The sequence below is a fragment of the Tachypleus tridentatus genome, chromosome 7 (genome assembly GCF_004210375.1).
Source record: "Tachypleus tridentatus isolate NWPU-2018 chromosome 7, ASM421037v1, whole genome shotgun sequence".
NCBI lineage: Eukaryota > Metazoa > Arthropoda > Merostomata > Xiphosura > Limulidae > Tachypleus > Tachypleus tridentatus.
Window position 1 is genome coordinate 73,757,843 of NC_134831.1, and position 26,062 is coordinate 73,783,904.

Below are 26,062 nucleotides of genomic sequence, written 5' to 3' on the forward strand. Positions count from 1 at the left end.
AACTAATAAATTACAACTTGAACAATTGTTTGTTTGTTTGTTTTGAATTTCGCGCAAAGTTACTCGAGGGCTATCTGTGCTAGCTCTTCCTAATTTAACAGTGTAAGACTAGAGGGAAGACACCTAGTTATCATCACCCACTGCCAACTCTTGGGCTACTCTTTTACCAATGAATAGTGAGATTGACCGTAACATTATAACGCCCCCACGGCTGAAAGGGCGAGCATGTTTGGTGTGACGGGGATTCGAATCCGCGACCCTCGGATTACGAGTCGAGTACCTTAACCACCTGGCCATGCCGGGGCCTTGAACGACTGTATCACTCTTGGTGCGTGTTAAAATTTTGTTTTATTCGCATTGTTTCATTTTAACTTAACGAGATATCTTATAAAGAATGAAATAACGGAGCTAAGTTAATGTTCTTTCATTATGAAGATAAACACCTGTACAAATAGACCACTTAATCGCTTAACTGAAAACAGTGGTATAAGTACAACACAGCAATTGAACCAAAAAGAGACTCGAATCAATCAAAATCTAACTATAGGTAAACAAATGTAAGGTGCCTAATTACTTTTTCCAGTATATATGCGGACTTACAACGCTAGAAATCGGGTTTCGATACCAGTGGTAAACAGAGTGCAGATAGCCTTTTGTGTAGCTTTGTGCTTAACCTCAAAAAATTATAGTGAACAGAACACGGATAGCCCTTTGTGTAATTTCGTGCTTAATTTAACAAAAAACCTTTTATGAGAGGGGTCATCTGTTGTAGTTAAGTAACTGACTGTAAAGCGATTTCGTTTTATTCAGGTAAAGAATGTTAACTTTCAATTGGTCAGTGAACACGAAATTAATTTTAATTCGTGAGTAAAACGTAGAGTAATCTGTGCAGCATATTTCTTAGTGCTTGAAAACTGTAATTCTTTAAATAAGAAAAAAACTGAAATGGATTTTAAGTTTCAAAACACTACGTTTTTCATTTTAGGAGGTTGAACATTTCCCTACTTCTCTTCTTGGCTTTTTAATTGGTTCGCTAGCTATCTGTCTAGTAAATTTATATTCCTAACAGTTTTTATTTTTTAATAGTATATTAATAATACCTCAGAGTTAACAATTTGGTAAGCTCTATCTGTTAAAATGATTATCATATTTCGTACATAGCAATTATAGTTAACATTTAAACTAATATACATCAGTCACTTTGACTTAAAAACTTGGTATTAATAAAATAGGAGTTTTTGGTCTGTTTTCGAGTTTACTGCTAACTGGTTTTTATATGGTGATGATTTAAACGGAAATTGTATTATTTATTTTGAATATATATATATTGTTCGTTTCATCTACATAACAGATATTTTAAAAGTTAGAGTTGTTGAGTTTGTTTTTATAGCCACGTATCTTCATGATAGTGTAGAAATTTGCAACAAAGATTTTGAAACATGGATACCATCAATTTAATCATATAACACTGAAAATAAGTATCTCAAGCACGAACGATGAAAAACGTGGCGTGGTTTGAAAGTTTATACTCTTATAATTTTGACAAAGATCTATGCTTAACACAGCTACTGCATTTCGAACTATGTACAACTTTATAAGTACTTACGTACACTCGAGTCTACAATTTGTCAAATAATGACGCTTGTGTTTCAAACTGCACACTAAACGCGTATTACATTTTAAAGACGTGTCTATCATTTACAGAAAAAAGCTCGAAATTAAAGGTGAGTTTGCGGTAATGTTTTACTATTCTTTTAAAAATACATTTAAAATTTCTGATAAAACTACATTTTGGAATTTTCTGTATGAAACCTGTGAAAGTACGTTGTGTTTAACTGACGCCTTGTTTAACCCTTAAATAGCGGGAATGTTGTAGGTGGCAGCATAAATTGATGATAACCGCCGTTTAAGGGTTAAACTAACTTTGGGTGCTTTTTAATGACAAACATACATTACAGAAGGAACTTTTATTATTTATCCACATCAAACGCAACATCTTCATATAACTTCCCTGCCGATAACATACATTTCCACTGACTAACGTCTAACCTACGTCTAAAATTAAAAACAAATGGCCCAGTTTAAATACACAATCTGGTAAAAAAGACACATGAAAACGAACTCATTTTCAAAATTGAAATTTCTTTAACATCCATCACTGTAACAATTATTATTTTCAGTCCAAACAAATGACCACTCCTACTGAGAAACAGAGTTGTACTCACATGTTTTATTATATTTATGAGGTAAAAATCTTACAGTAAAAGGTCTTGAATAATAGTTAATGATATAAATATGATCCCTGGTTTGTTGTAGATGAAGGACATTTTGTTTTAACTTTCTCATTCATTTCATATAGTTATATTGCTGGATGACTTAAATGTCATTATATGGCCTCTGTAAATTGTAGAAAATTAATTCAAAACATTTACCTTTTTTTAAATCGATATCTTACTTATAAAGCTTTGCTTCTGAAACCTCTGAGGGAAGCTGACGAACATCATAAGTTGTCATAAAACTATTATGTGTAAAAAAACAAAACAAAAAACGTGACACATCTGTTTTCGAGACTTAGAAATCTTTGTTTTTAAACGGTCAACTTGAATACGAAATTTAAAAGACGAAGAAACCATGTAACTAAGTTTACTACTTATTTCCAATCACACAAGTCTGTGAATTTAAATTTCACAGAAGTTGTTTTGGTTTTAATAACAGATTTTTCATAATCCCTCCACGCAGATTTCGAAAATAATATACATATATATATATTTTTACAAATCGGGAAGGAAAAAATTATTAGATCAGATTATTATTTCATTTACCAGTCTGAGTGTTTGGAATTAAACACAAAGCTATACAATGGGCTAGCTATGCTCTGCCCACTACGGGTATTGAAACCCGGATTCAAGTGGTGTGAGTCCGCAGACAAACCGCTGTACCATACTGAACATGTTTTTATGATGTGGTTCTAGAACGATCGATAAGATTCCCACGACGCGAGTGGTCTAGAGAAATTACAGCCAATGGTTGTTAAGATTTTAAGTATAACAAAATGTGACCTAATTTTGATGAAAAGTGTTAATTTATATAAAACCACATATGACGTTTTGTGAAAAATCCGTACGTGATGGAGAAAAATAGATGTAATTTTCGGATTCAGAGTACAGAAATTACAATAAAAACCTCGTAGGCCTGACTTGTAAGAACAGATACAGGTATTAATTTCTTACCAAGAAAATTTAGTGTTTCATATTATTTGATGCTTAGTAATAAGTAATATGTGTCATACTAAGTACTTATCTGCGAACGATAAAAAAACTAGCACATGAAACTGAAAAGGAACTAGAACTAGCATATGAAACTAAAAGGAACCAGCACATGAAACTAAATACACATTAATAGATATATTTTACGATAATTTTTTTACCGAGAAAATAATTGACAAAACAAACCATTACGCCCATTAAAATAAAAATTAAGCTCTTAGTTGAAGAATCATGACAAACTTGAAACTTCATGGAATGTCACATAAGAAAAAATACAACATTATCAAAACTTTACTATGACATGAAAAGTGATTGCTCATAGCTTTTTTTTATCGCAAGTTAGGTAGTTCAAACACAAACACTTCGACGTTAAAAGCCAATGTTGAAACATATAAACCTTTAAAAAAACATGGTAAAATAATTTTGATTTAACCACAGAACTAAGACACACGAGAACATCATAAAGGTAAAAACAATCGTGCTTTTTAATTAAAAAATTGTTTGTATGATATCAATGTTGCAGTTGCTAACAAAATAGTTTTCTTTTAACAGCCGATAATAATTGCACATAGTTTTGCAGCCTCCATGTTTAATTGTTAACAAAACAAAACGCATGCGCACTTTTTTCACCTTGAAAAGCAGAATGTATAGCTAATACATACACACATATATATATATGTATGTGTGTCATTCATGATGTCACTATGGGCAGCTGTATTTTATATTCATTTTCTTTCCAGTCACAGGGCCTTTGTTGCAGTGTATTCTATCCTTTTGTTTTCTTTCTGGGCACAACACTCTTTACTCTCATGTCTGGAAAGTGATATCCGTCTTATGAGTTGATAAAACCTGAATCTGTCTGATGCTTCTATAAAGGAAACTGGAATATCCCAGACCTGCTGGATGTACGTGTTTTTTTGTCGACGAAACTATAACACTATCACTTATTTTCTGTTTTTTACTCAAATGAAGAACCTATAAATGACATTTATCTATTGAAACACATCGATTTTTTTGCAAGACAGTTCCCGCGGGACAAATGCAGCCAGGTTTGCAGCGCCGCCTACAGGGCCTGTTTTGTCTATAATTCCTACACGTCAGTTTGCAGGCTGAGCCACATGAAGTAAAAACAGCTCCTTTCGGACAGTGAGCATCTGAAAATAAATCATTAGTTTTGTTTCTTATTGATCATTTGAAAGTTTTCTAAATCTTAATTAGCAGTAATAATTATTAAATAACGTTTTGGATATCTTAAACATACCTTTCTCACTGTTACTGCATGTTGCAGAAGAAATAAATGTAAAGTACATTAGACCTCACTCTACGTTTAATAAGTTTGTATACTATACATATAATTAGATTATGGAACGTTTCATGTAACACATCACATGTGCTGTCATAAGACTAGTCGTTTAACAACGGTAAAGTACACAACAAAACAACTGAAAGAAACTTTCTTCCAAATCTGTACAGTAATCATGTCCTCATCTGGACATTCCATGCTGAGAACTGTAATTTTTAATTGTAATATCATCTATAAACTGTACCAGTCTAGAAATTAGTTACGAAACAGATTGTTTAACCCTTTCAAACACTCTGACTTCTTCTCCAATTCAAACTATAAAAGAGTTATCGAATTCTGGGATAAGGGAGAGAGAACGCCACTTCCACTGTTAAAATAAGTATCACTTTCGCCCCATATGTTAACAAACTCATATGCATATGGGTGTATTTACTGATGGAATAAACGTCATTTATTTAACTGATTCTTCATATGTTAAACAGTGCGTTGGTTAACCAATGGTAAAATAGGTTTTAACATTCGCTGTCAATATTTCTTTTATACAAATTTATTGTTAAATCTTAATTTTGATCTAATTAGTGACTAATCATAGATATAATTAATGTCACATACTATATTTATGTAGTTCCCTTCGTGAAGTATCCACAATTCGAGCACAGTATGGAAATTCTTAGATTGTATCATTCGAATACAAATGTAGCATTTCTATTGCATGGAAAACAGGAAGTCGAAGAAAGTTCAAAAACGAACACTATATACTGGCTAAAATTTATCTTTTGAAGGTTTTTGATACTAATTTGATGTTTTTAATTCTTTATATATAAAAATTCAATACCCTATTTTTTACAACTAAATGAAAAGTCCATCGTAAGCCAATCATAAAGAGAAGTAATAGCACATCTGCCCGCGTGCTTGTTTCCAAAAATATTAAAGTTAATGATTTGTGAAAAAACTACTTCGTGTTACAATGCGTGTCACATTTTTCATAGAAATTAAACATTCGAATATCGAATTCGTCTAACATGGACTCAATAAACAACACTTTTAAATTGACTAAAGAATTTCTTCCTTACTTTCACATCCCGTGTCCTTCCGCCAATCGAAAACAGTTCCTGCCCTTTCACATTCTCTGGCATAAGCTTGGAGAGCTTCACAGTAACATTTGTCTGTCAAGGGGCACTCGCACATATCAATGAGGCAAGACCTAAACGATAAATGTTGCAGTGTTAACCAAACTAACGGGAACTGTTATTAACTTTTTTGTTATTAGTCTCTGCTAGCTTGCCAAGAAAATCAAACAAACACATACAGAAATGGGAAATATGGCGAACACAGAGGTGTAGGGGGTAAAGTAAAAGTGTGTGTGTGTGTGTTAGGACAAATTCAGGTTTAGGTCTCGTTTTAAAGTTGTTGATTTCTGGATTAAATTTATCCATTTTCCCATTGTTCCTGAGAGTAAGTTTACTAATTCTGATGCACTTTTATCATAAGAGATTGACCTCTATCTTGGATTAGTAGACATTACTGCTCGTGGCTCGCGTGAGTATACAAATTTTTCAATCACGGGTTCTGAAACCCGTTTTCTGATAGTATAAGTCCGCAGTACTGGTCGCAATTTTTGCTTTTCTGACTGCGTCTCATTCCACGGCTCAGAAAAGCAGTTCTGTATTTCGGTAGGCGAAGAGGTCAGTGAAACAAGCAGTTGTGTATTTCAATAGGGGAAGAGGCCAATGAAACAAACAGTTATGTATTTCGATAGGCGGAGAGCCAGTGAAATAAACAGTTGTGCATTTCAGTAAGTGAAGAGGTAAATGAAAAAAAACAAACAGTTGTGTATTTCAGTAGGGGAAGAGGCCAATGAAACAAACAGTTGTGTATTTCAATAGGGGAAGAGGTCAATGAAACAAACAGTTGTGTATTTCAAGAAGAGAGAAATAAATAAATATACCTCAGCAAATAAAGTTAAATGGTAACCCAAGTAACATATTTACTGAACCCATTTGATATTTTCCCATTAAAAATTATGCTGGATAGCTCAGCAGCTAGATTGAAGCCTTATAACTGGAATTTGGAATTCGATCCATCACGATGGCCCTCTGCCGCCTTGTGCTAAAACAAATGATTGAAGTAACTGAAAAATTATTTAACATCTTTAATAACTGTAAAAAAAAAAAGACTTGAAAATGTTCATTATGAAACCATTAAAAGCAGGAGCTTCAAAAACATAGATAAAATATATTAAATGAATGAATATGGTAAAGGTAATGAGATTTTTCTATTGATTGCTCTTTTTAAGTGCCATACAATTATATTGTTTACGGTAGTCACTGATCAGTCTTCGCAAGTAATGCCAGTGAAACATAATTAACGAGAATCATCGAACAATCTACACCTCAGTCCATCAGTAATGAAAACATCTTTAGCAATATACATTTTTTTTTACTCTTGAAATTAGCAGGTAACAAAAAAGTCATGTAATTCATCATGGTCAACTGATTAGCCTTATCTTTACAACCCACCGTCCACCTGTCCGGATATCAACAACATTTACCCCTAAGTTGTCTGAATATCAACAACAAATGTATCAAATTTGTCTATTTATAAATATAATCGAGTTACATTTTGCAGATATATTTCATTTGGTTTATTCTTACAAAGGAAGGTATTAGTAATGTTCTTAACCCTGATTATTCTAAAGAAAATGTTTAAATTGGACTTGATAATGTGGATATTAATTTTTTGGGATAAGGTGAGAGATTGACATTGAAAAATATCACGATCATTTAATGCTTTTCTTACAGTTTTAAGATGATTAAATATGACATATGATTTGAGAGCTGCTAATATCACTTCGATTTTCAAAATAGGTGATAAGAGTTGTCTTGGAAATTATAGACCAGTTAGTTTTATTTCTGTGATGGAAAAAGTTCCAGATGTTCTAATGAAAAAAACTTAAAATTTGTAGTGAAATATGATATTCAGATGAAAAAAAGGAAAAAAATGTTTTTCTTGTTAATTTGTTACTTATTAAGTGGAAGATTTGGCTTTGTTTTGAATTTTGCGCAAAGTTACACGAGGGCTATCTGCCCCTAATTTAGCTGTGTAAGACAAGAGGGAAGGCAACTAGATATCACCACCTACCGCTAACTCTTGGGCTACTCTTTTACAAACAAATAGTGGAATTGTCTATAACTTATAACGCCCTCACGGCTGAAAGGGCGAGCATGTTAGGTGCGACGGGGATTCAAACCCCCAACCCTGGGATTACGAGTGAAGTGCCTTAACTACCTGACAAAGCCGAGCGTAAGCAGAAAATGGAAATGGTGTTGACTTTTAGATTTTCAAATAGCTTTGGAAAAGGCACAAAAGGATAGATAAGAAAATAACAACGGCAAAGGTTGAGGAAGGATTAATTAATTGAATTTTAGGATGATTGGATGGGAGAAAACAAAATTATTGTTGATGTAGTTCAGCCAAACTAGACTATTGTTACGAATGCAATACGCTGGATTCAGTGCTCAGTTTTTTTGCTTTTTTTTATTCACATTATTGTTACCAGTACAAATATTTACATTATTTATACTGATAGGGACACAATTATTAAATATGTTTGATGATATTCATCTCTTCGGTATTTCGAGCTGTATTATAGATATTGAGATATTACAGGAATTTGGCAAATGACTTTTAATTACAGTTAGTACAAGGTAACGAACTTAGCTTATGATAATCTGGATAGCATGTTAAGTATAGATGAACATTTTGGCATAATGGTGGATGAGCCACTCTAGCCATTGAAGCAGTGTTCTCGTTAATAGCAATGCTCATAACAATTATATATGTATAGATTACCTCTGTATGCAAATCACTAGTTAGGCCTCACTTGGAATATTGAAGAATATTTTGGTCTCTTTATCTAAGAAATGATACTGACTTATTGGGAACGGTATTGAAGTTCACAAGACTGTCCGGAGGAATGGTAAGATGAAATCTGGTTTCTTTGTGCTGAAGACAAAAAAATATGAGAAGACACAAATTTATGATTTGGAAGTAATGTGGTGAGCACCAATTAAGACTTTTTTTTTTTTTTTCAAACAGGATGGTTCCCTTAAGAAATGAGTTCCTGTCAGAAGAAGTTACAAGAGTCTAAGAGAAAAACTGACTTCCTGAAAATTAAAGGATTCCGGATTTAAACTCTTCAATGGTTGGCATGCAGACACAGTTTTGAACGAACAAATAGCCCATTTTTATTTGTTTATTATACCGTGTTATAAATACTTAAAGGAAGTACCCTGTTATATAAAAACTTAAAACTTGTTTATTGTCAAATATACAAAGTATAATATTCGTTGTGGTTGTTGTACCTGACGATGCCAGGTTAATCCTGGGAAACATTGTAACCCTAAATATTATACTATGTATATTCGACAATAAATACGTTTTACCTTATGTTGTAGTTACACGCTATGTATAAAGATAATTATTTCATTTCATTGTGGATTTCCCTAGAATTTGAGTTTACTTTTTAGTTATTCTTAGTTTTATTTAAATTTTTTATCTCATTGGTCAATTAAGTAGTTTTTCATAAGAGAAAATTAGTTGTGGCGGACATAGTTACCAGACTGTCTTGTAATATGTTTTTTTTCATGTTCATTATTCGAATATATTAATTACTTTTGTATTTTTAGAATTACTTTAAGTTAAATAAAATAAAATATTCAGCAGGATATTTTCTTTTTAAATATAATTTTATCACTAACAACATGTGTGTGTTTTTCTTATAGCAAAGCCACATCGGATTATCTGCTGTGTCCACAACGGGAATCCAACCACTGATTTTAGCGTTGTAAAGGCGTAGACTTACCTCTGTCCCACCGGGCCTGGCATGGCCAAGCGCGTAAGGCGTGCGACTCGTAATCCGAGGGATGCGGGTTTGCGCCCGCGTCGCGCTAAACATGTTCGTCCTCCCAGCCGTGGGGGCGTATAATGTGACGGTCAATCCCACTATTCGTTGGTAAAAGAGTAGCCCAAGAGTTGGCGGTGGGTGGTGATGACTAGCTGCCTTCCCTCTAGTATTACACTGCTAAATTAGGGACGGCTAGCACAGATAGCCCTCGAGTAGCTTTGTGCGAAATTCCAAAAACAAACAAACAAACTGTCCCACCGGGGGAGGCATCACTAAAGACAAATTACAGTTTTATTTTACGTTGTTTGCAATATTGGTAGTTTATCAATATCATAAATAACAGATTTTCAAAGAATTACACTTTAGAAACATTAATAAAGAAAGTCGTAATAGATTGTTGGTTTTTTCTGTGGTATGATTTGGAATTTTATTATTTTGGTTTCTTGAACGTGTTAGCAGTGTTTATTATTGTGACAGTTTGAAAAAAAAAGCTTGTAAGACAATTTAATAAGCATTGTAGGTTAACGATTCATAATTTTAATGTTCCATTTTCATCTCATAACAGCCTGGGAGTAACTTTACTTCTATAAGCTTAAATTGTTATTATTATTTTTATGCTGTTTGCTAAATGTTTAAGAACTACATAAATCCATGGATAAACTAGTATTTTTCCACTGTTACTGCACCTGATATTGTTGTTATCTGCAAGCGTATTAAGTCATACTTGAAAGGTTATATGAATATAATATAAATGCGTGTTTTCCTGTGGTTAAGTGGTAATTTTGAAGGCTAATAACGCTACAAATCAGGTTTTAACAACAGAAACAACAAAGTAAATCTGTACTCAAATGCATATTATTATTTTTGCAAGTATGAAGTCTATGTTATAACAGATACAAAGGGCTCAAAATGTTATGTTAAAATAATTTTGAATATGTAAACCAGCCAGCCACATGATAACCATAGCCGATATAAAATCTCTTTGGAACAAACTGTATCACAATTATATTCTGATATTGTTTGACGTTTCGTAGGTAGTGTGATGCCGACAAAAAATAATAATTTTCCAAAGCAAAATATTCTGAAATTCAGATAAAAAAAAAGACGTGTTCAGATCGGAGATTTAATTTTATAAGACGTGGGTAACCCTTGTACTTAATGGCATAGAGAAATAAAGAGGTATGCATCAACCTCAGTGACCAAGACCATTCAGAAAGAGACTTGCAATAAGTCGAACCCTAACCCAGGTAAGCACTGTGCAGTGTCTTGCAATAAGTGGCAGTTCACGAACACAAAAGTCAGTTCTAAAAAGGCTTGGTAGTTACAATATACATGTATAGGAAAGACTAACGAAGAGATAGCCTTCGAGTATCTTTGTGCGAAATTCAACAAAACAAACACGCATACAATGTAAAAAGCCATATGTCATAGGTTAGAGTAAGCAACACAGTGAAGAAGAATTTTTGCTTGGAAACAAGGCCAGTGGGGTGTGGGTTCACCAAGATAAGGTTTTCTGTCATATCCCCCTTTTCAACCATCATATATCTTAAGTAGCTGAAAAAATGAAACGTTTATTTCATACCAGGAGGGGTAACATTACCATTTTTGGTGTTACTGAAATACTAACAAAAGGTAGCCTTCTTTTTTTTACTGACAACGTTTTTGTTTTTGTATGACATCATTTAAAACATTTTTCGATATTTATGGATTTACTGATGTGTTAAAATGCGATTTTTTTTTCTTACTGTCGGATGACAACAGTGTTCCTTACGAAGACGTACTAGCCAAGCACCCAAAGGCAGCATCACTGTTTAACGACCTCGTACACTAAATGGCTTATGAAAAGTTAGTAGGGAGGAATAATGTGCTTTACACATGACAGCTTAATTCAGTGGAAAATACACTTCAGAGTTATTGTCGAGGTGCACGGTCTTTAGATAAAGCAAGATCGGACGTGGTGACGTGTACTGTAACAACGTGATGAGGCTCCAATATCGTTTTAATATAATACGTTCAACCTTTATTCATTCAGCCATATGAACATGTTTTGTTTTAATAAACGTAAACTTGTCAATATTAAAATATTTTTACATTTTGCTTTTGTACATGTATATCGATTTTTCATTTAACAACTTAAACTTTTCGTGTTTTTTTTTCTACATCCACTGATTCTACCATAAAATTTCTTTATTACAAACAGGAAAACTAACATTTGATATGAAACATGCACCACTCACTGACTTTTGTCATAATCAACGAAGTGAAGGTAGAAACGGTTTTAAGCTTTTTTTCCATTCTTATTGGCCTGGCATAGTCAGGTGGTTCAAGCACTCGACTCCTAATCTGAGGGTTGTGGGTTCAAATCCCCGTCAAACCAAACATGCTCGCCAAGCACCCAAAGGCAGCACTACTGTTCAACGACCATGGGGGTTTTAGAATGTGACGGTCAATCACACTATTCGTTGGTAAAAGAGTAGCCCAAGAGTTAGCGGTGGATGGTGATGACAAGCTGCCTTCTCTCTAGTCTTACACTGCTAAATTAGGAACAGTTAGTGCAGATAGCTTTCGAGTAGCTTTGTGCGAAATTCAAAACAAACAAAACCGTTAGATCGTTATGTTTCTCGTTAGATTAGAAATAAATTCTTGTAATAAATATAGTAATGGAAATTCCATATCCTCTTGTAAAGAGGTCAAGTTTCTCATTAGTTTGTAGGAAATATAGTTTTGAGTGAACAAAACAGATGTAAGAAACTAACCTTTTTTTTTAAATTAATATGTTTCTAATAAATAATAATGTAGCATCTGTTGTAATTATAGGAACTATATCTATTGTTTATTTTTGATAACAAAAAATATTTAGTAAATAAACTGGAGCACATTACATTTCTATTTTAAAATGGCTTAGCTGCCTGTTCATTTCAAAAAGCCTAGAAGCCTAAGACCTTCTTTCCGGACAGTGGACTGTTCTTTTTCAGGAGTGACAAACGGTAAAGGTTAAATAGTATTCGTTACCTGTTGCAAGACTCGGGGGTGGCACATATGAGAGGCTTGGGTAGATTTAACCTCCTCACAAACTGTCCCTCAGGGGGGATTATTATCACCAACTTAAAAATATTATACAGTCTATGTGGAGAAGCAGAGAGAAAGAGGAACAGTGAGAGTATATTCATTTACTAGCAACTCCCCACACGTGACAGGATAGAATCCCCAAACGAGACATTAACTTATGGTCCAACACTTCAATAACTAGGCAGTAATACAGCTGAAAGAAAAAAAAAATAAGCGTATTATTTCGTTACCACAAAATGTCCTGATTAATCACTTACAGTACTGAAGGTAACTGTGGTTAAGTTTTTAACCCTATGTTTGTTTACGTGTTTGTCAGCAAGATTTCTCGAAAACAGCTGAATGGATTTGGTGTATGGTCCAACTTAGAAGTGTTTAGTTATTTTGGATAGCCAAGGTTACAACTGGGTTATGAAAAAAATTTTCTATCTGTTAACATGGTGACCGATTCTTCACACTAATTTTTGCTCTTTATCTCAGTCAAAAATGATCAGATTTCGATTACATCTGATGGACACACGTTGATTATTATTCCTCATTGTCCTCCCGAAAATAGCCCGTTTCCGTTGGTAACGACAGACACATTTTCGTATTTTTGGGGGGGTCGAATACTATCAACACTGAGTACCCCTTTAGTTGAAATTGAACTAGTCAGTGTAGATTACTTACTGGTAATAAGGTGTTGGGTCGACCAGAGCTTGACATTGAAGGAAGACAGGAGCAATTTTCAAAATGTTACATTCTAGGAGTCCTCGGACTTGAGAATCCCAGCTGTGTTCGCATGTCGACCTCCTCGCTTTCGCCGAGACAAGAGGCTTACATCGCTCTCTTCGCCCTCTCTAAATTGAAAAAAAAAATCAGGGTTAAGAGAACTATAGCATTTACTTTATCAATACACGTTTAAAAAAACAAAAAACTTGTTTCTAGCGAAAATATAAAATTAGATTTAAATCAAAATGTTTTCATAGTAGGAAACCAATTATACGCATATATATATATATTTAAGTTATTTCAAATCAGGTGTAATGAACATGAAAATATGCCATCAGAAAATAATGCCAAAAACTTAATACTTTCGAGAAGTGAGATTTGCTTCGTTAGGAGTAAGTAGCTTATATATATATATAGTGAATTTAAATAATTTATAGTCTAAATGAAGTTATGTGAATATACAAAATCACGAGGAAGGACTGCATTAATAACAGCAAATCCAAACTTCTGATTAATTATATTTAACCATAAAATATTGAAGCCGTAAACCAAAACACATTAACATGAAACTTTTAAAATAAAAAAAGATACGCTGCACATTTTTTTAGGGATCCTAGGGTACAAGCTACAATGTGGTATTATAAAATGTATCCTAGGTTTTGGAGGTGATTAAGGAAGTAGGATCCACACTGCGGTCGGGATACACCGTCTATCAGTTTCAACCTCCAATTCGCTAGTCTCACATAAGAAAATTAGAAATTAGGAGAGCGAGATGTGGGTGCTGAAGCCCACAGCGTCCAACACTACCTGCAGACAGTTGTGGGAAGTTGACTGCTCTCCCAAGTTAGAATAAGGAAAAGATGGAAAATGAGAAAAAAAAAAATAAAAAATGAAAATAAGGTACTACCATTTGGTTTCCCCAGTATGGCAGAGGCACTAATTAACACGACATCAGCAAAATGATAGTTTGCTGTGACTGTCGTGCTTTTATATGCAACTTAAGGTGCACATCCGCATAAAGTCGTGCTAAGTTCTTAGATGACATTATTTGTAATTAAAATTTTTTGGTAATTTTAATAGAATTTCTTTGATTTTATATTCTTTGTACTTATTCAATACATTTTTGTATTTATTACAGAATAATTTAATAATTTTCATTATTTAATTATTTATTTACTCTCAAAATTTCCATCTTTTTATGTTTACCTTTTTTCTTATTCTAACTTGGGAGAGCAGTCACCTTCCCACAACTGTCTGCAGGCAATGAAGGGTGTAATAGATGTTGGACGCTGTGGCTTCAGCACCCACATCTCGCCCTCCTAAGTTTTAATTTTCTTATGTGAGACTAGCGAATTGGAGGTTAAGACTGATAGACGGTGTATCCCCACCGCAGTGTGGGTCCTACTTCCTTAGTCACCTCCAAAACTTTGGATACATTTTATAATACCACATTTTTTTTTTAATTTTTAAATTTCATGTTAATGTGTTTTGATTTATGGTTTGAATATTTTATGGTTATAATATTTATATATATATATTCGTAAAGATATTCATATATTTTCATCTTGCGTTTTAAGCAACTGCACAAATAGTTTTCAACTACTTTATCTGATAAGAAGTTTGTGTTTTAACTTATTTATTACTGAAAATAAAAATAACGAAGACAGATCTACATTTTCTGTGTATTTTTAAATTGATCTTCGCAAAGAAAATTGTTATAACATGAAAGGTTTAGTTACACATGTAATTCGTTTCTTCGTAATTTTGCTGAAGTACTTCCAGGAGGGTACGTTTTTCCTTAACTGCAAATTTTAAAATAACGTTAATGTAAGTAAGAACTTTGAGTTCTAATGTTTTTTCTGTTCCTATGGTCGTGTCACTGCATTCACAAAGTATACTTCTAGAAATAAAAACCATCATAAAATTTTATCGCACAAAAAAACTAGACAAAAGCCAATAACAACAAAATGACTGCAACTTTATATAAGGAATATTAGAGTTAAACATTTCACTGACGTTCAAACTTCCATAGCTTCCTCCCATCTAAAAAAATAATATCTGTATTTATACTTTTAGAGGAAGGAGAGATAAAAAAAAAAAGTCAGAGCTATCTAATCAGACAACAGATTTCTCTTATTTTAGCGTCCACTGAGTTACAAATGTCTCACTTACAGTAACTTTTCTTGTACAATGTAGATGTACATGTTATCAGTTCATACTGTTTTTGTTTGTTTGGAAGTTTTAGTATTTCACAATCATTCAAATTTCAAAATCGTTTTCTGAGTAAGGCGCCAAGATGTTTTATGTTTTTGCGATTCTTGGAGTAAATTAAAAGTCCACAAAACAAACGATATGTACAACTCAAACGAATATGACAATTACTCAGGTGTTTAAACTTGTGATTATTTTTACATTCTCAAAATTCTTATATCGAAATATTTTTAATGATTGGTTTCGTTTTCATTCTTATCTTTTGTCCGCTTGTAAAGTAGGCGTTAGTTTTGTGCTTAAAGACTTAACATGTAAACAAAATACACTTAAGACAGTCATAAAAACAGTGTAAATAAGTTATTTTAAAAGTATGCTCAGAAAAAAAAAATGTTATTCAAGTTAAGCCTTACTTGCCAGAAATTACCGAAGATGTCAACATCTGAGACGATGTTTCCTTTTCTAGTAATAAAGTCGTCCTGAGGATTGTTATTGTAGTTTCCGCACAGTCCACACATGTGGTTTTTAAACTCAGGTGGTACAGAGACCTCTACAAAACTTCCACCATCCCACATTACCTTCATTCCTATAAAATTAGGAAACAAACAAAACAATTTTTGCCACTTTTCAGAATACAGAGGATTACTTATGTTTTTCTTGAGGAGATTGTATGTGCTAATACAATGAGCATTGCAGCAGATGTGAACAGTGGCGCCACGAACAAACTTGTTTAGCACTTAAATATATAGTTCATGGAAAATTTCTCGACGATTCAGCTGTGCAGCATCTGTACGGTAAAACCTGTGGCTGGATAAGTTATGAGAACTCTTTCCGAAGGACACAGCATTTTTAACAAAAAAAAAGCAAACCTTTTATATGCCGCATGGAAAACAAAAAACCAACTTAACAAATCGTACAGAACAGAAATGGATCCCAGAATCATTCCCAAGCTCAATCCAGAGCTATGCCATGATTTATAAAAATAAAAGCTATAATGAATCCGAGTATCTATAAAATGACACAAAAGAAGCATATAAAGTCAATCACGGTTATTAGAAGGACGATTGTCAAACAAACTTGTATCACAGAAATTACATTCCACCACATTGCTGTAAAGTCTCTTGATACAGCTACAAATGACTTTTACTACTTTGGACTCTTTCTTGGAAGTCGGAGTCCATGTACAATGGAGAGTCTGAGAAAAGACTAGGAACATGTATGACCTGATGTTGACTTTGTCTTTCGCAGAAGTTGGATACAGCTCAAACTGCGACTTTGGGTAGCAGTGCGTAATAACTGGCACCACAATGAGCTCCAACGACGATGAAGAAAGTAGTCCCAAGGGAAGAGCGAATTCTCGAACATGGCACCATAATGAGCTCCAACGACGATGAAGGAAGTAGTCCCAGGGGAAGAGCGAATTCTCGAACATGGCCCCATAATGAGCTCCAACAACTATGAAGGAAGTAGTCTCAAGGGAAGAGCGAATTCTCGAACATGGCACCATAATGAGCTCCAACAACTATGAAGGAAGTAGTCCCAAGGGAAGAGCGAATTCTCGAACATGGCACCATAATGAGCTCCAACAACTATGAAGGAAGTAGTCCCAAGGGAAGAGCGAATTCTCGAACATTCTTCTCATTCACAATGATTAACGTCAGTAATTTAATGTTTGAAAAAATCGCCGTTACCACTGTGGGCTACTTGATTATCTTAACGACATATTTGTCAACCTCTCAGATAAAAAATTAATTGTAAGCGAGAGAGAAACTATTTACAAAACAAAGTAACCAATAGAAAACCTCAAAATTACCGCTTAGATGATTAATTTAATTAACAAAAACACCAAAACCCAAAAATATGATAGCATTGTTACCGTGACTAAACGTAATGATATGAAGAAGTACAATATCAGACTATTAATTAATTTAAAATGATATTAATTTTGATTTTTTTTATACGCCGTACAAAGCTGTACGTCTAATTCGTTTGTTTGTTTTGAAATTCGCACAAAGCTACTCGAGGGCTATCTGTGCTAGCTGTCCCTAATTTAGTAGTGTAAGACTAGAGGGAAGGCAGCTAATCATCACCACCCACCGCCAACTCTTGGGCTACTCTTTTACCAACGAAAAGTTGGATTGACCGTCACATTATAACGCCCCCACGGCTGGGAGGGCGAGCATGTTTAGCGCGACTCGGATGTCTAACAATGAGACAAGCAAGGTGAATTGCTATATCGTCTACAACATACACCTTTGTTTTGCCTTATAATTTACCACGATACACTAGGAACATTCATAAAATCCAAATCAACGTCTAAACATTTCCTGTTGTACCGCAATTAAGAACCAAGAAACTGACAGAAAAACACTCACCTCAAAGAAGCCACTCCAAATTTTCACACATAAGAACATCCGAAAGAACGTTAGCGTCAAAACAAAATGTTGCCCTTCATATTCGTACATCTATCGCATAAGTTCAAAACAGATTAAACTAATTCTAGGAGAGCCATTCGGATTATTTATATACTTGACTAAATACAGATAAAAAAAATTAGCACCAACCGAAAACAAATTAATTTTCAATCTTAAAACAGTCAGATATTTTATGTTCAAATCTGCATTTCTTTTATTAAAATTTATTACACAGCTTTTTGGTTATGCTTCGTCAAAGCATTTCGTCAGGAGCTCATTCCAAACGTATTACATTGAGGTAATGATTGCTCAGAGGCGTCTGTAGGAATGTGATTACAATTTAATCTGCGTTTTTATCTTTCTAGCTGCAATAAACTAGTTTTCCAACCGGACCGCGCAAACGAGCTCTTTTAAACTAAGATTGATGAATTAAGTTTGTTTTGTTTTGAATTTCGCGCAAGGCTACACGAAAGCTATCTGCGCTAGCCGTCCCTAATTTAGCAGTGTAAGACTAGAGGGAAGGCAACTAGTCATCACCACCCACCGCCAGTTCTTCGACTACTCTTTTACCAACGAATAGTGGGATTCACCGTAACATTATAACGCCCCATGGCTGAAAGGGCGAGCATGTTTGGTGCGACGGGGATTCGAACCCTTTGAATTAAGACAAAGCGCACAGATTCACGGGTATCTTTTCATTCGCATGAAAATATAAAGTCAGAAACAACCAGAAAACATAAAACTTTCTATAGCTGAAGTTAGACAGAAAGGTAACATTTAAACCACAAATAATACAAGGGGTAAGTGTAGTACTGTGAAATTAGTAGTGATTAGATAAATGTCAACCTTACCCGAGAAAAAGTTGTTTATATTTGGAAATTAATACTTTATTACTAGATGTGGCATGGAGTTATCAGAGTGCAGCATATACACGAAAATCTTAGCATACTCTGATATAAAGCAGGTAATAAAGCAAGCGAGTTCACCGTGGTATTTCTTCAATTTAATTTTTCATACTATTTATTATTATCTTAGTATAATGCTACCATACACATAGAAGTGAAGCGTTTCAGAGTATGTGCATTTTACTTTGAATTACCACTTTTTTTACACAGGTTAACGCATCTCAAAAAATAATACATGTACTCAAAAATGTCCACCAGTGACACAAGAGTAATTCTATAAACTTCTAAGACTGAAAAAAACAAGTTTCGATACCTTTGGTGAGCATAGCACGGATAGCCCTTTGTGTAGCTTTGGGCGTAACTGAAAACAAAAACATTACTTTAAGACTAAATAATATTACCATTAATTGTTTTTCTGTGTTACAGTAGTTTCGGTAAAATAAAGGCAGTTTAAACTACAGATCTTTAATAATTGGTTTCAATATGTTAAATATATCAAATCTTCGATATCTGAAACCAGTTTTTCAGAAATCCCACAAGAAAACACGACGTATTAATCTTTTTCAATCAGAAAATAGTATTACACTTACCCAGATTGGTTCTCGTTACCATACTGTATCCTTCTTGGATTATAGAGAAGGAACCCAGTTTAACATATGGTAGGCTGACCTTTTTTTTGTTGACCTTAACTTTCATAAATCGAGCCATTCGGATCTTGTTTTGACCTAGCTAAACGATTATGAATAAAACATTTCAAGTTTTATACGCAACACCTTGAGCTCGGAAAATTCAATAAATCATATTGAAAAACCGGTTATGGTTTTATCGCGAAGAATTAATTAATGAAAGACTTAAAGTCAACTTATCAGTTATGTTTTACGATAGGGGTGAAAATGAACTATAAATTAAAATGGACTTTATGAGTCATTTCAACATGCTAGCAGAAGGTAACATAAATTCGGACTTAGGCTTACTTTTATTTTCACAACTTTCGTCCAAGAGAATGACTTCGAATGTCGAGGGTCGTTGATGACTTGGATAGAAAAGCTTTTATTTCCGTTGCAGTCTTTAGCTAGAAGATATTTACAGGAACCCTGGAAGTTGAAAATACGTCCATCGAAGGTCCGGTAATGGGGATCACCGAACACAGAACACACGGCGTCGTCTGAAGAATAAAGAAGAACATTTCATTCATCCACGTTAGGCTTAGGTTTTTACTGTAAGATTTATCCAGTGGTATGACTTTTACCATTAAAGCCATTTCTCGTCTTGATGACCGTAAAGTCATAGATTCATTAATAAAGCTAACTCCAAGTGAAACATTACGAAATAACTTTTATTTTAATAAACTTTAATATACAAGAAGTAAAATAAAAATATCTACATTATATTTGAGAAATAAAAAAATACACATTATTGTTGAAAAGTATTATTTCTTTCCAATAATCTCAAACTCAATCACAAAACATTAAAGCTTCATTTAATTATTGTTTGTTTGAAATTCGTCCAAAGCTACACGAGGGATATCTGCGCTAGTCATTCTTAATTTACCAGTGTAAGACTAGAGGGAAGGCAGCTAGTCATCACAACCCACCGCCAACTCTTGGGCTACTCTTTTACTAACGAATAGTGGGATTGATCGTAACATTATAACGCCGTCACGGCTGAAAGGGCAGGTATGTTTGGTGTGACGGGCATTCGAATCCGCGACCCTCGGATTACGAGTCGAGTGCCTTAACCACCTGGCCATGCTGGGCCTAAACTAGTGTTAAGAAAGCAACAACGAGCATCTGTCTGAACAATAGCTGAATCTCTTACAAAGAGTTTTCAGGTGGTCAAAGTTTCGGTTTTTCTATTGAGAAGTGTTATCAGTGTTACCTTACGACCGTGGCTCTAACCTTGTTCACCCTGAAACACTTTCTACAAATGGACCTTAGTAAAGGGGCTTTAACCTTGTTCACCTCGAAATACCTTCTAGAAGTGGACCTTAATGCGATGACTTTAACCACACCCACCTTGCGATGCCTTCTAGAAATGGACTTTAGTACAGTGGTTATAACCTTTTTCACTCCAAAACGTCTTCTAGAAGCGGACTTCAGTACAATGGCTGTAACATATTCAACCTCATAGTGCTGATTATATGCATCCCGTAATAAATTCATGAACAGTATAACATAAGATTCGAATTATTTCCAAAATTCGAGCCAGATGATTTATTACATTAATGGTTGCATTTAACTTTTCTGAGAAAATTACTAAACATCTTCGCTGATTGGACAATACGAAATAGCTTGTATCAAATTAAAGTGTTATGGTTGAGAGTTATAAACATTTTATTGATTATTGCTTATTCTGATTAGTGAATACGATTTTTTTACAACAGATGATTTTTTATTAATAATTTCACTTGTTTTACAGTTAGTCATCTTTTCTGGTTAGTTTCGTTTACTGCTCATTATCTTCTCTTGTTAGTTTGGTTCACAACTCATTGCATTTTATTAATAATTTCACTTGTTTTACAGTTAGTCATCTTTTCTGGTTAGTTTGGTTTACTGCTCATTATCTTCTTCTCTTGTTAGTTTGGTTTACAACTCATTGCATTCCCTTATTAGTTCGGTTTACTGCTCATTGCCTCACCTGATTAGTTTGATTTACAGCTCATTGCCTTCCCCGATTAGTTTGGTTTGCTGCTCATTTCCTTTCCTGATCAGTTTGGTTTACTACTCATTGACTTCCCTGATTAGTTTGGTTTACAGCTCATTGCTTCACTGATTAGTTTGGTTTACTGCTTATTACCTTTCCTGGTTAGTTTGGTTTACAACTCATTGCATTCCCTGGTCAGTTTGGTTTACTACTCATTGACTTCCCTGATTAGTTTGGTTTACTACCCATTATCTTTCCTGATTAGTTTGGTTTACTGCTCATTATCTTTCCTGATTAATTTGGTTTACTGCTCATTACCTTTCTTGGTTAGTTTGGTTTACAACTCATTGCATTCCCTAGTCAGTTTGGTTTACTGCTCGGTGACTTCCCTGATTAGTTGGGTTTACAGCTCATTGCTTCGCTGATTAGTTTGGTTTACTGCTTATTACCTTTCCTGGTTAGTTTGGTTTACAACTCATTGCATTCCCTGGTCAGTTTGGTTTACTACTCATTGACTTCCCTGATTAGTTTGGTTTACTACCCATTATCTTTCCTGATTAGTTTGGTTTACTGCTTATTACCTTTCCTGGTTAGTTTGGTTTACAACTCATTGCATTCCTTAATCAGTTTGGTTTACTGCTCATTGACTTCCCTGTTTAGTTTGGTTTACTGCTCATTGACTTCTCTGATTAGTTGGGTTTACAGCTCATTGCTTCGCTGATTAGTTTGGTTTACTGCTTATTACCTTTCCTGGTTCGTTTGGTTTACAACTCATTCATTCCTTAATCAGTTTGGTTTACTGATCATTGACTTCCCTGATTAGTTGGGTTTACTGCTCATTGACTTCCCTGATTAGTTTGGTTTACTGCTCATTATCTTTCCTGATTAATTTGGTTTACTGCTCATTACCTTTCTTGGTTAGTTTGGTTTACAGCTCATTGCATTCCTTAGACAGTTTGGTTTACAGCTCATTGCATTCCCTAGTCAGTTTGGTTTACTGCTCGGTGACTTTCCTGATTAGTTGGGTTTACAGTTCATTGCTTCCCTGATTAGTTTGGTTTACTGCTTGTTACCTTTCCTGGTTAGTTTGGTTTACAACTCATTGCATTCCTTAATCAGTTTGGTTTACTGCTCATTGTTTCCCTGATTAGTTTGGTTTACTGCTTATTACCTTTCCTGGTTAGTTTGGTTTACAACTCATTGCATTCCTTAATCAGTTTGGTTTACTGCTCATTGCATTCCTTAATCAGTTTGGTTTACTGCTCATTGCATTCCTTAATCAGTTTGGTTTACTGCTCATTATCTTTCCTGATAAATTTGGTTTACTGCTCATTACCTTTCTTGGTTAGTTTGGTTTACAACTCATTGCATTCCTTAATCAGTTTGGTTTACTGCTCATTGCTTCCCTGATTAGTTTGGTTTACTGCTTATTACCTTTCCTGGTTAGTTTGGGTTACAACTCATTGCATTCCTTAATCAGTTTGGTTTACTGCTCATTATCTTTCCTGATAAATTTGGTTTACTGCTCATTACCTTTCTTGGTTAGTTTGGTTTACAACTCATTGCATTCCTTAATCAGTTTGGTTTACTACTCATTGCTTCCCTGATTAGTTTGGTTTACTGCTTATTACCTTTCCTGGTTAGTTTGGTTTACAACTCATTGCATTCCTTAATCAGTTTGGTTTACTGCTCATTATCTTTCCTGATAAATTTGGTTTACTGCTCATTACCTTTCTTGGTTAGTTTGGTTTACAACTCATTGCATTCCTTAATCAGTTTGGTTTACTGCTCATTGCTTCCCTGATTAGTTTGGTTTACTGCTTATTACCTTTCCTGGTTAGTTTGGTTTACAACTCATTGCATTCCTTAATCAGTTTGGTTTACTGCTCATTGACTTCTCTGATTAGTTGGGTTTACAGCTCATTGCTTCGCTGATTAGTTTGGTTTACTGCTTATTACCTTTCCTGGTTCGTTTGGTTTACAACCCATTGCATTCCTTAATCAGTTTGGTTTACTGATCATTGACTTCCCTGATTAGTTGGGTTTACTGCTCATTGACTTCTCTGATTGGCGGATAAACATGATTTACTGCAGACAACCTTTCTGATCGAATGTTTTAGCATTTTTGAAGGGTTGTTCTTTCATTATAGTAATTTTTGCTCCTGATTATGTCTAAACGCTTCCTTTCATACATTGCTATAATAACATTTTAGTGATCTATGATGCTAGCTTAACAAAATGAAATCCTGTGATAGATTGTCATTTTTATACTGCTTGTTACAAAATTCGCCACCGAGTATTGTTTATTCTTACCTTCTACGCACGTTGGACAGCATTCTCCAGGTAATATTTTACGTCTGTGCCGCTTGGGGCAGGATGGGTGGGAGCACTCCATTACTGCGCACACTATTTGACCGTCGTGACAAGAACAAGATGTACAGCGATCTTTCTTCCAGGTTTCTTTGTCCTATTTTTATTTAATTATTTGTTCCATGAAAATAGTTTTGATTAGTGGGCTTTAAAGCACTCGTTTCAAATATATACTTGAGAATGAAGTGCGTAACATAAAAATATTCTCGTAACTAAGCTACTGAATTAATATTGAGTTTTGATCAAAGCAAGCTATCAACACAGATCATAACTGAAAAATCATATTGAAGATACACAGTAATGACTCCAGCTAAGCTGGAAGGATGGAATATTACTGCTGTTGCTTTATAAATAAGAAAACAATGAGGAAAACTTGGCCCCATTTTCATATTAGTCTTGCGGCTTATTCAAGTCGCAATAAAAATGTGGGGCACGTATTCCCCAGCTTATTACTATTTAGCTCACCTACTTTTTGTTTAACGTAACACCTTTACAAGGTTTGTTGTTTTACATAATTTCTCTCTCTTTTTGGTTTTGGAGGTGGGAGGTATAACACCTTATTGTTTCCTCCTATATTCTGACTTGGCTGTTTTCATACATGCAAAATGTTTTGATCGGATTAAATATACTATTATTAGCTTCTCACTTGCATAGATTACAATGCATTATTTGATCAATTGGGTACTCTTGCTATTATCGATATTTTTGACAGTAAACCTAGTAATAACTAGAAGTTCGGTCATCTTACGAGATACAGGTTAGTTCTAAATCCACATACTAAGTTAAAAATACAAAATAATGTTTATAATAAAAATATAAAACTTAAAAACAACAACATAAATATACTCTTCAAAAAAAGAAACGCAAAAAGCAAAATTTGAGACAAATTGTTAACAAGTTTATTCCGGGTAGTTCTGTATGACATCTGCGAAACTTTGCACATTCACTGCTGAACATCCAAAGTCTGCAAAGGCGAAGTACACGCTCACTAGTTGAAGTTTAACGTCACTCAACGTCAATAACGAGTATGCTCCCCGTGAGCATCAATAACTGCTTGGCATCTCCTGCCCATGGAAGCGATGAGATGACGAATCACATCCTGTGGAATGGCTGTCCACTTAGCCTGCAAAGCTGCTGCAAGCTGAGGTAGAGTCTGCGGTTGAGGTTGTCGCCGTCGCAGACGTCGGTCCAACTCGTCCCAAAGATGTTCGATGGGGTTTAAATCTGGTGATCTGGAGGACTAGGAAGAACGTTGAAGTTGTGGTGTCTCAAGAAGACAGTGGTGAGTCGGGCTGTGCGAGGACGGGCGTTGTCATGTTGAAAAACGTCGTTGACGTTCACCATGATGGGTTGCACATGGGGCCTAAGAATCTCGTCGACGGTTGCGTACGGTCTGATCGGAAATCCTACGCAGCCCTGGTATGGTTGAGGCAGTAGACGTCGCAGTGGTGGTCCTATGTAGCGATCTTGTGCGGGCGTGGTCACACGAGGTCTGCCAGATCGTGGACGGTCACGAGTTGATCCATGTTGTTGGTGACGATTCCATAGCCTTGTGATGGTGCTTGGGTGGACATTCACAGCTCTGGCAACATCTGATCGAGATTCGCCTGCTTCCAAGCGACCGATGGCCTTGTTGCGTTGTGCTTCAGTCAGTCTTGGCGTAACTGTGTTGCGTGTTGGTGGCTTAACACTGAGCTGTGGAAACCGAGAACCCGTCACTTTTATAGGGGATTTTGCACATGTTGCACTTGCAGAACATGCAGATCTCTCAAACAAATTTATTGGACACGAATGCGTTTTGGCGAAAAATCCGATGTTTTCCTCCGTTTTCAAAGTGCACAACTTTGATTGTCATTTTGGTCTGACAATCAGTGCCTTAACACGTGTAACATCACATACTCTGAGCTTGTTACGTTATTACATATATTTCTCTTTAAAATAACAAAAATATCCCTTTTGCGTTTCTTTTTTTGAAGAGTATATATTAAACATTAACCAATTCTCTTAAAGGAAACTATCATTTAATATTTGTTTCTTTGGAATTAAGCAGAAAGCCATCCACGGTTATCGAAACCGGGTTTCTAGTATAGCTTACTTACAGAACACGTAAACTAGTTGCTTGTTTCATACACTATGTGTATTAGAAAGATTTTTTTCTTTTAGTTTTGGAGACTAATTCGTATGAAATCTAATTAACTGAATACTCCATCTATACGTTTAACTTATCATAATTTTAATATCTGTTTTTGAAATAGCTTTATATCACAAAT

General features: G+C 34.7%; 1 protein-coding gene across 2 annotated transcripts in view; it reads right to left on the reverse strand.

Moving 5' to 3' along the window:
• Nucleotides 1–3,983: 3,983 nt before the first annotated feature.
• The window catches only part of LOC143255977 (BMP-binding endothelial regulator protein-like), a 129,087-nt gene continuing 107,008 nt past the window's right edge, over nt 3,984–26,062 (reverse strand). The window contains exons 10-16 of one of the 2 annotated variants that reach the window (XM_076512473.1): nt 23,736–23,889; nt 19,754–19,944; nt 19,370–19,508; nt 15,874–16,046; nt 13,211–13,380; nt 5,643–5,773; nt 3,984–4,420 (exon numbers count right to left, since the gene is read on the reverse strand). In XM_076512473.1, the coding sequence (XP_076368588.1) occupies nt 4,242–4,420; nt 5,643–5,773; nt 13,211–13,380; nt 15,874–16,046; nt 19,370–19,508; nt 19,754–19,944; nt 23,736–23,889 (1,137 nt within the window). In that variant the 3' untranslated portion in view covers nt 3,984–4,241. Of the gene's footprint in view, nt 4,421–5,642; nt 5,774–13,210; nt 13,381–14,952; nt 15,055–15,873; nt 16,047–19,369; nt 19,509–19,753; nt 19,945–23,735; nt 23,890–26,062 lie in introns of those variants that run through there. The other variant, XM_076512475.1, reaches the window with a different exon arrangement.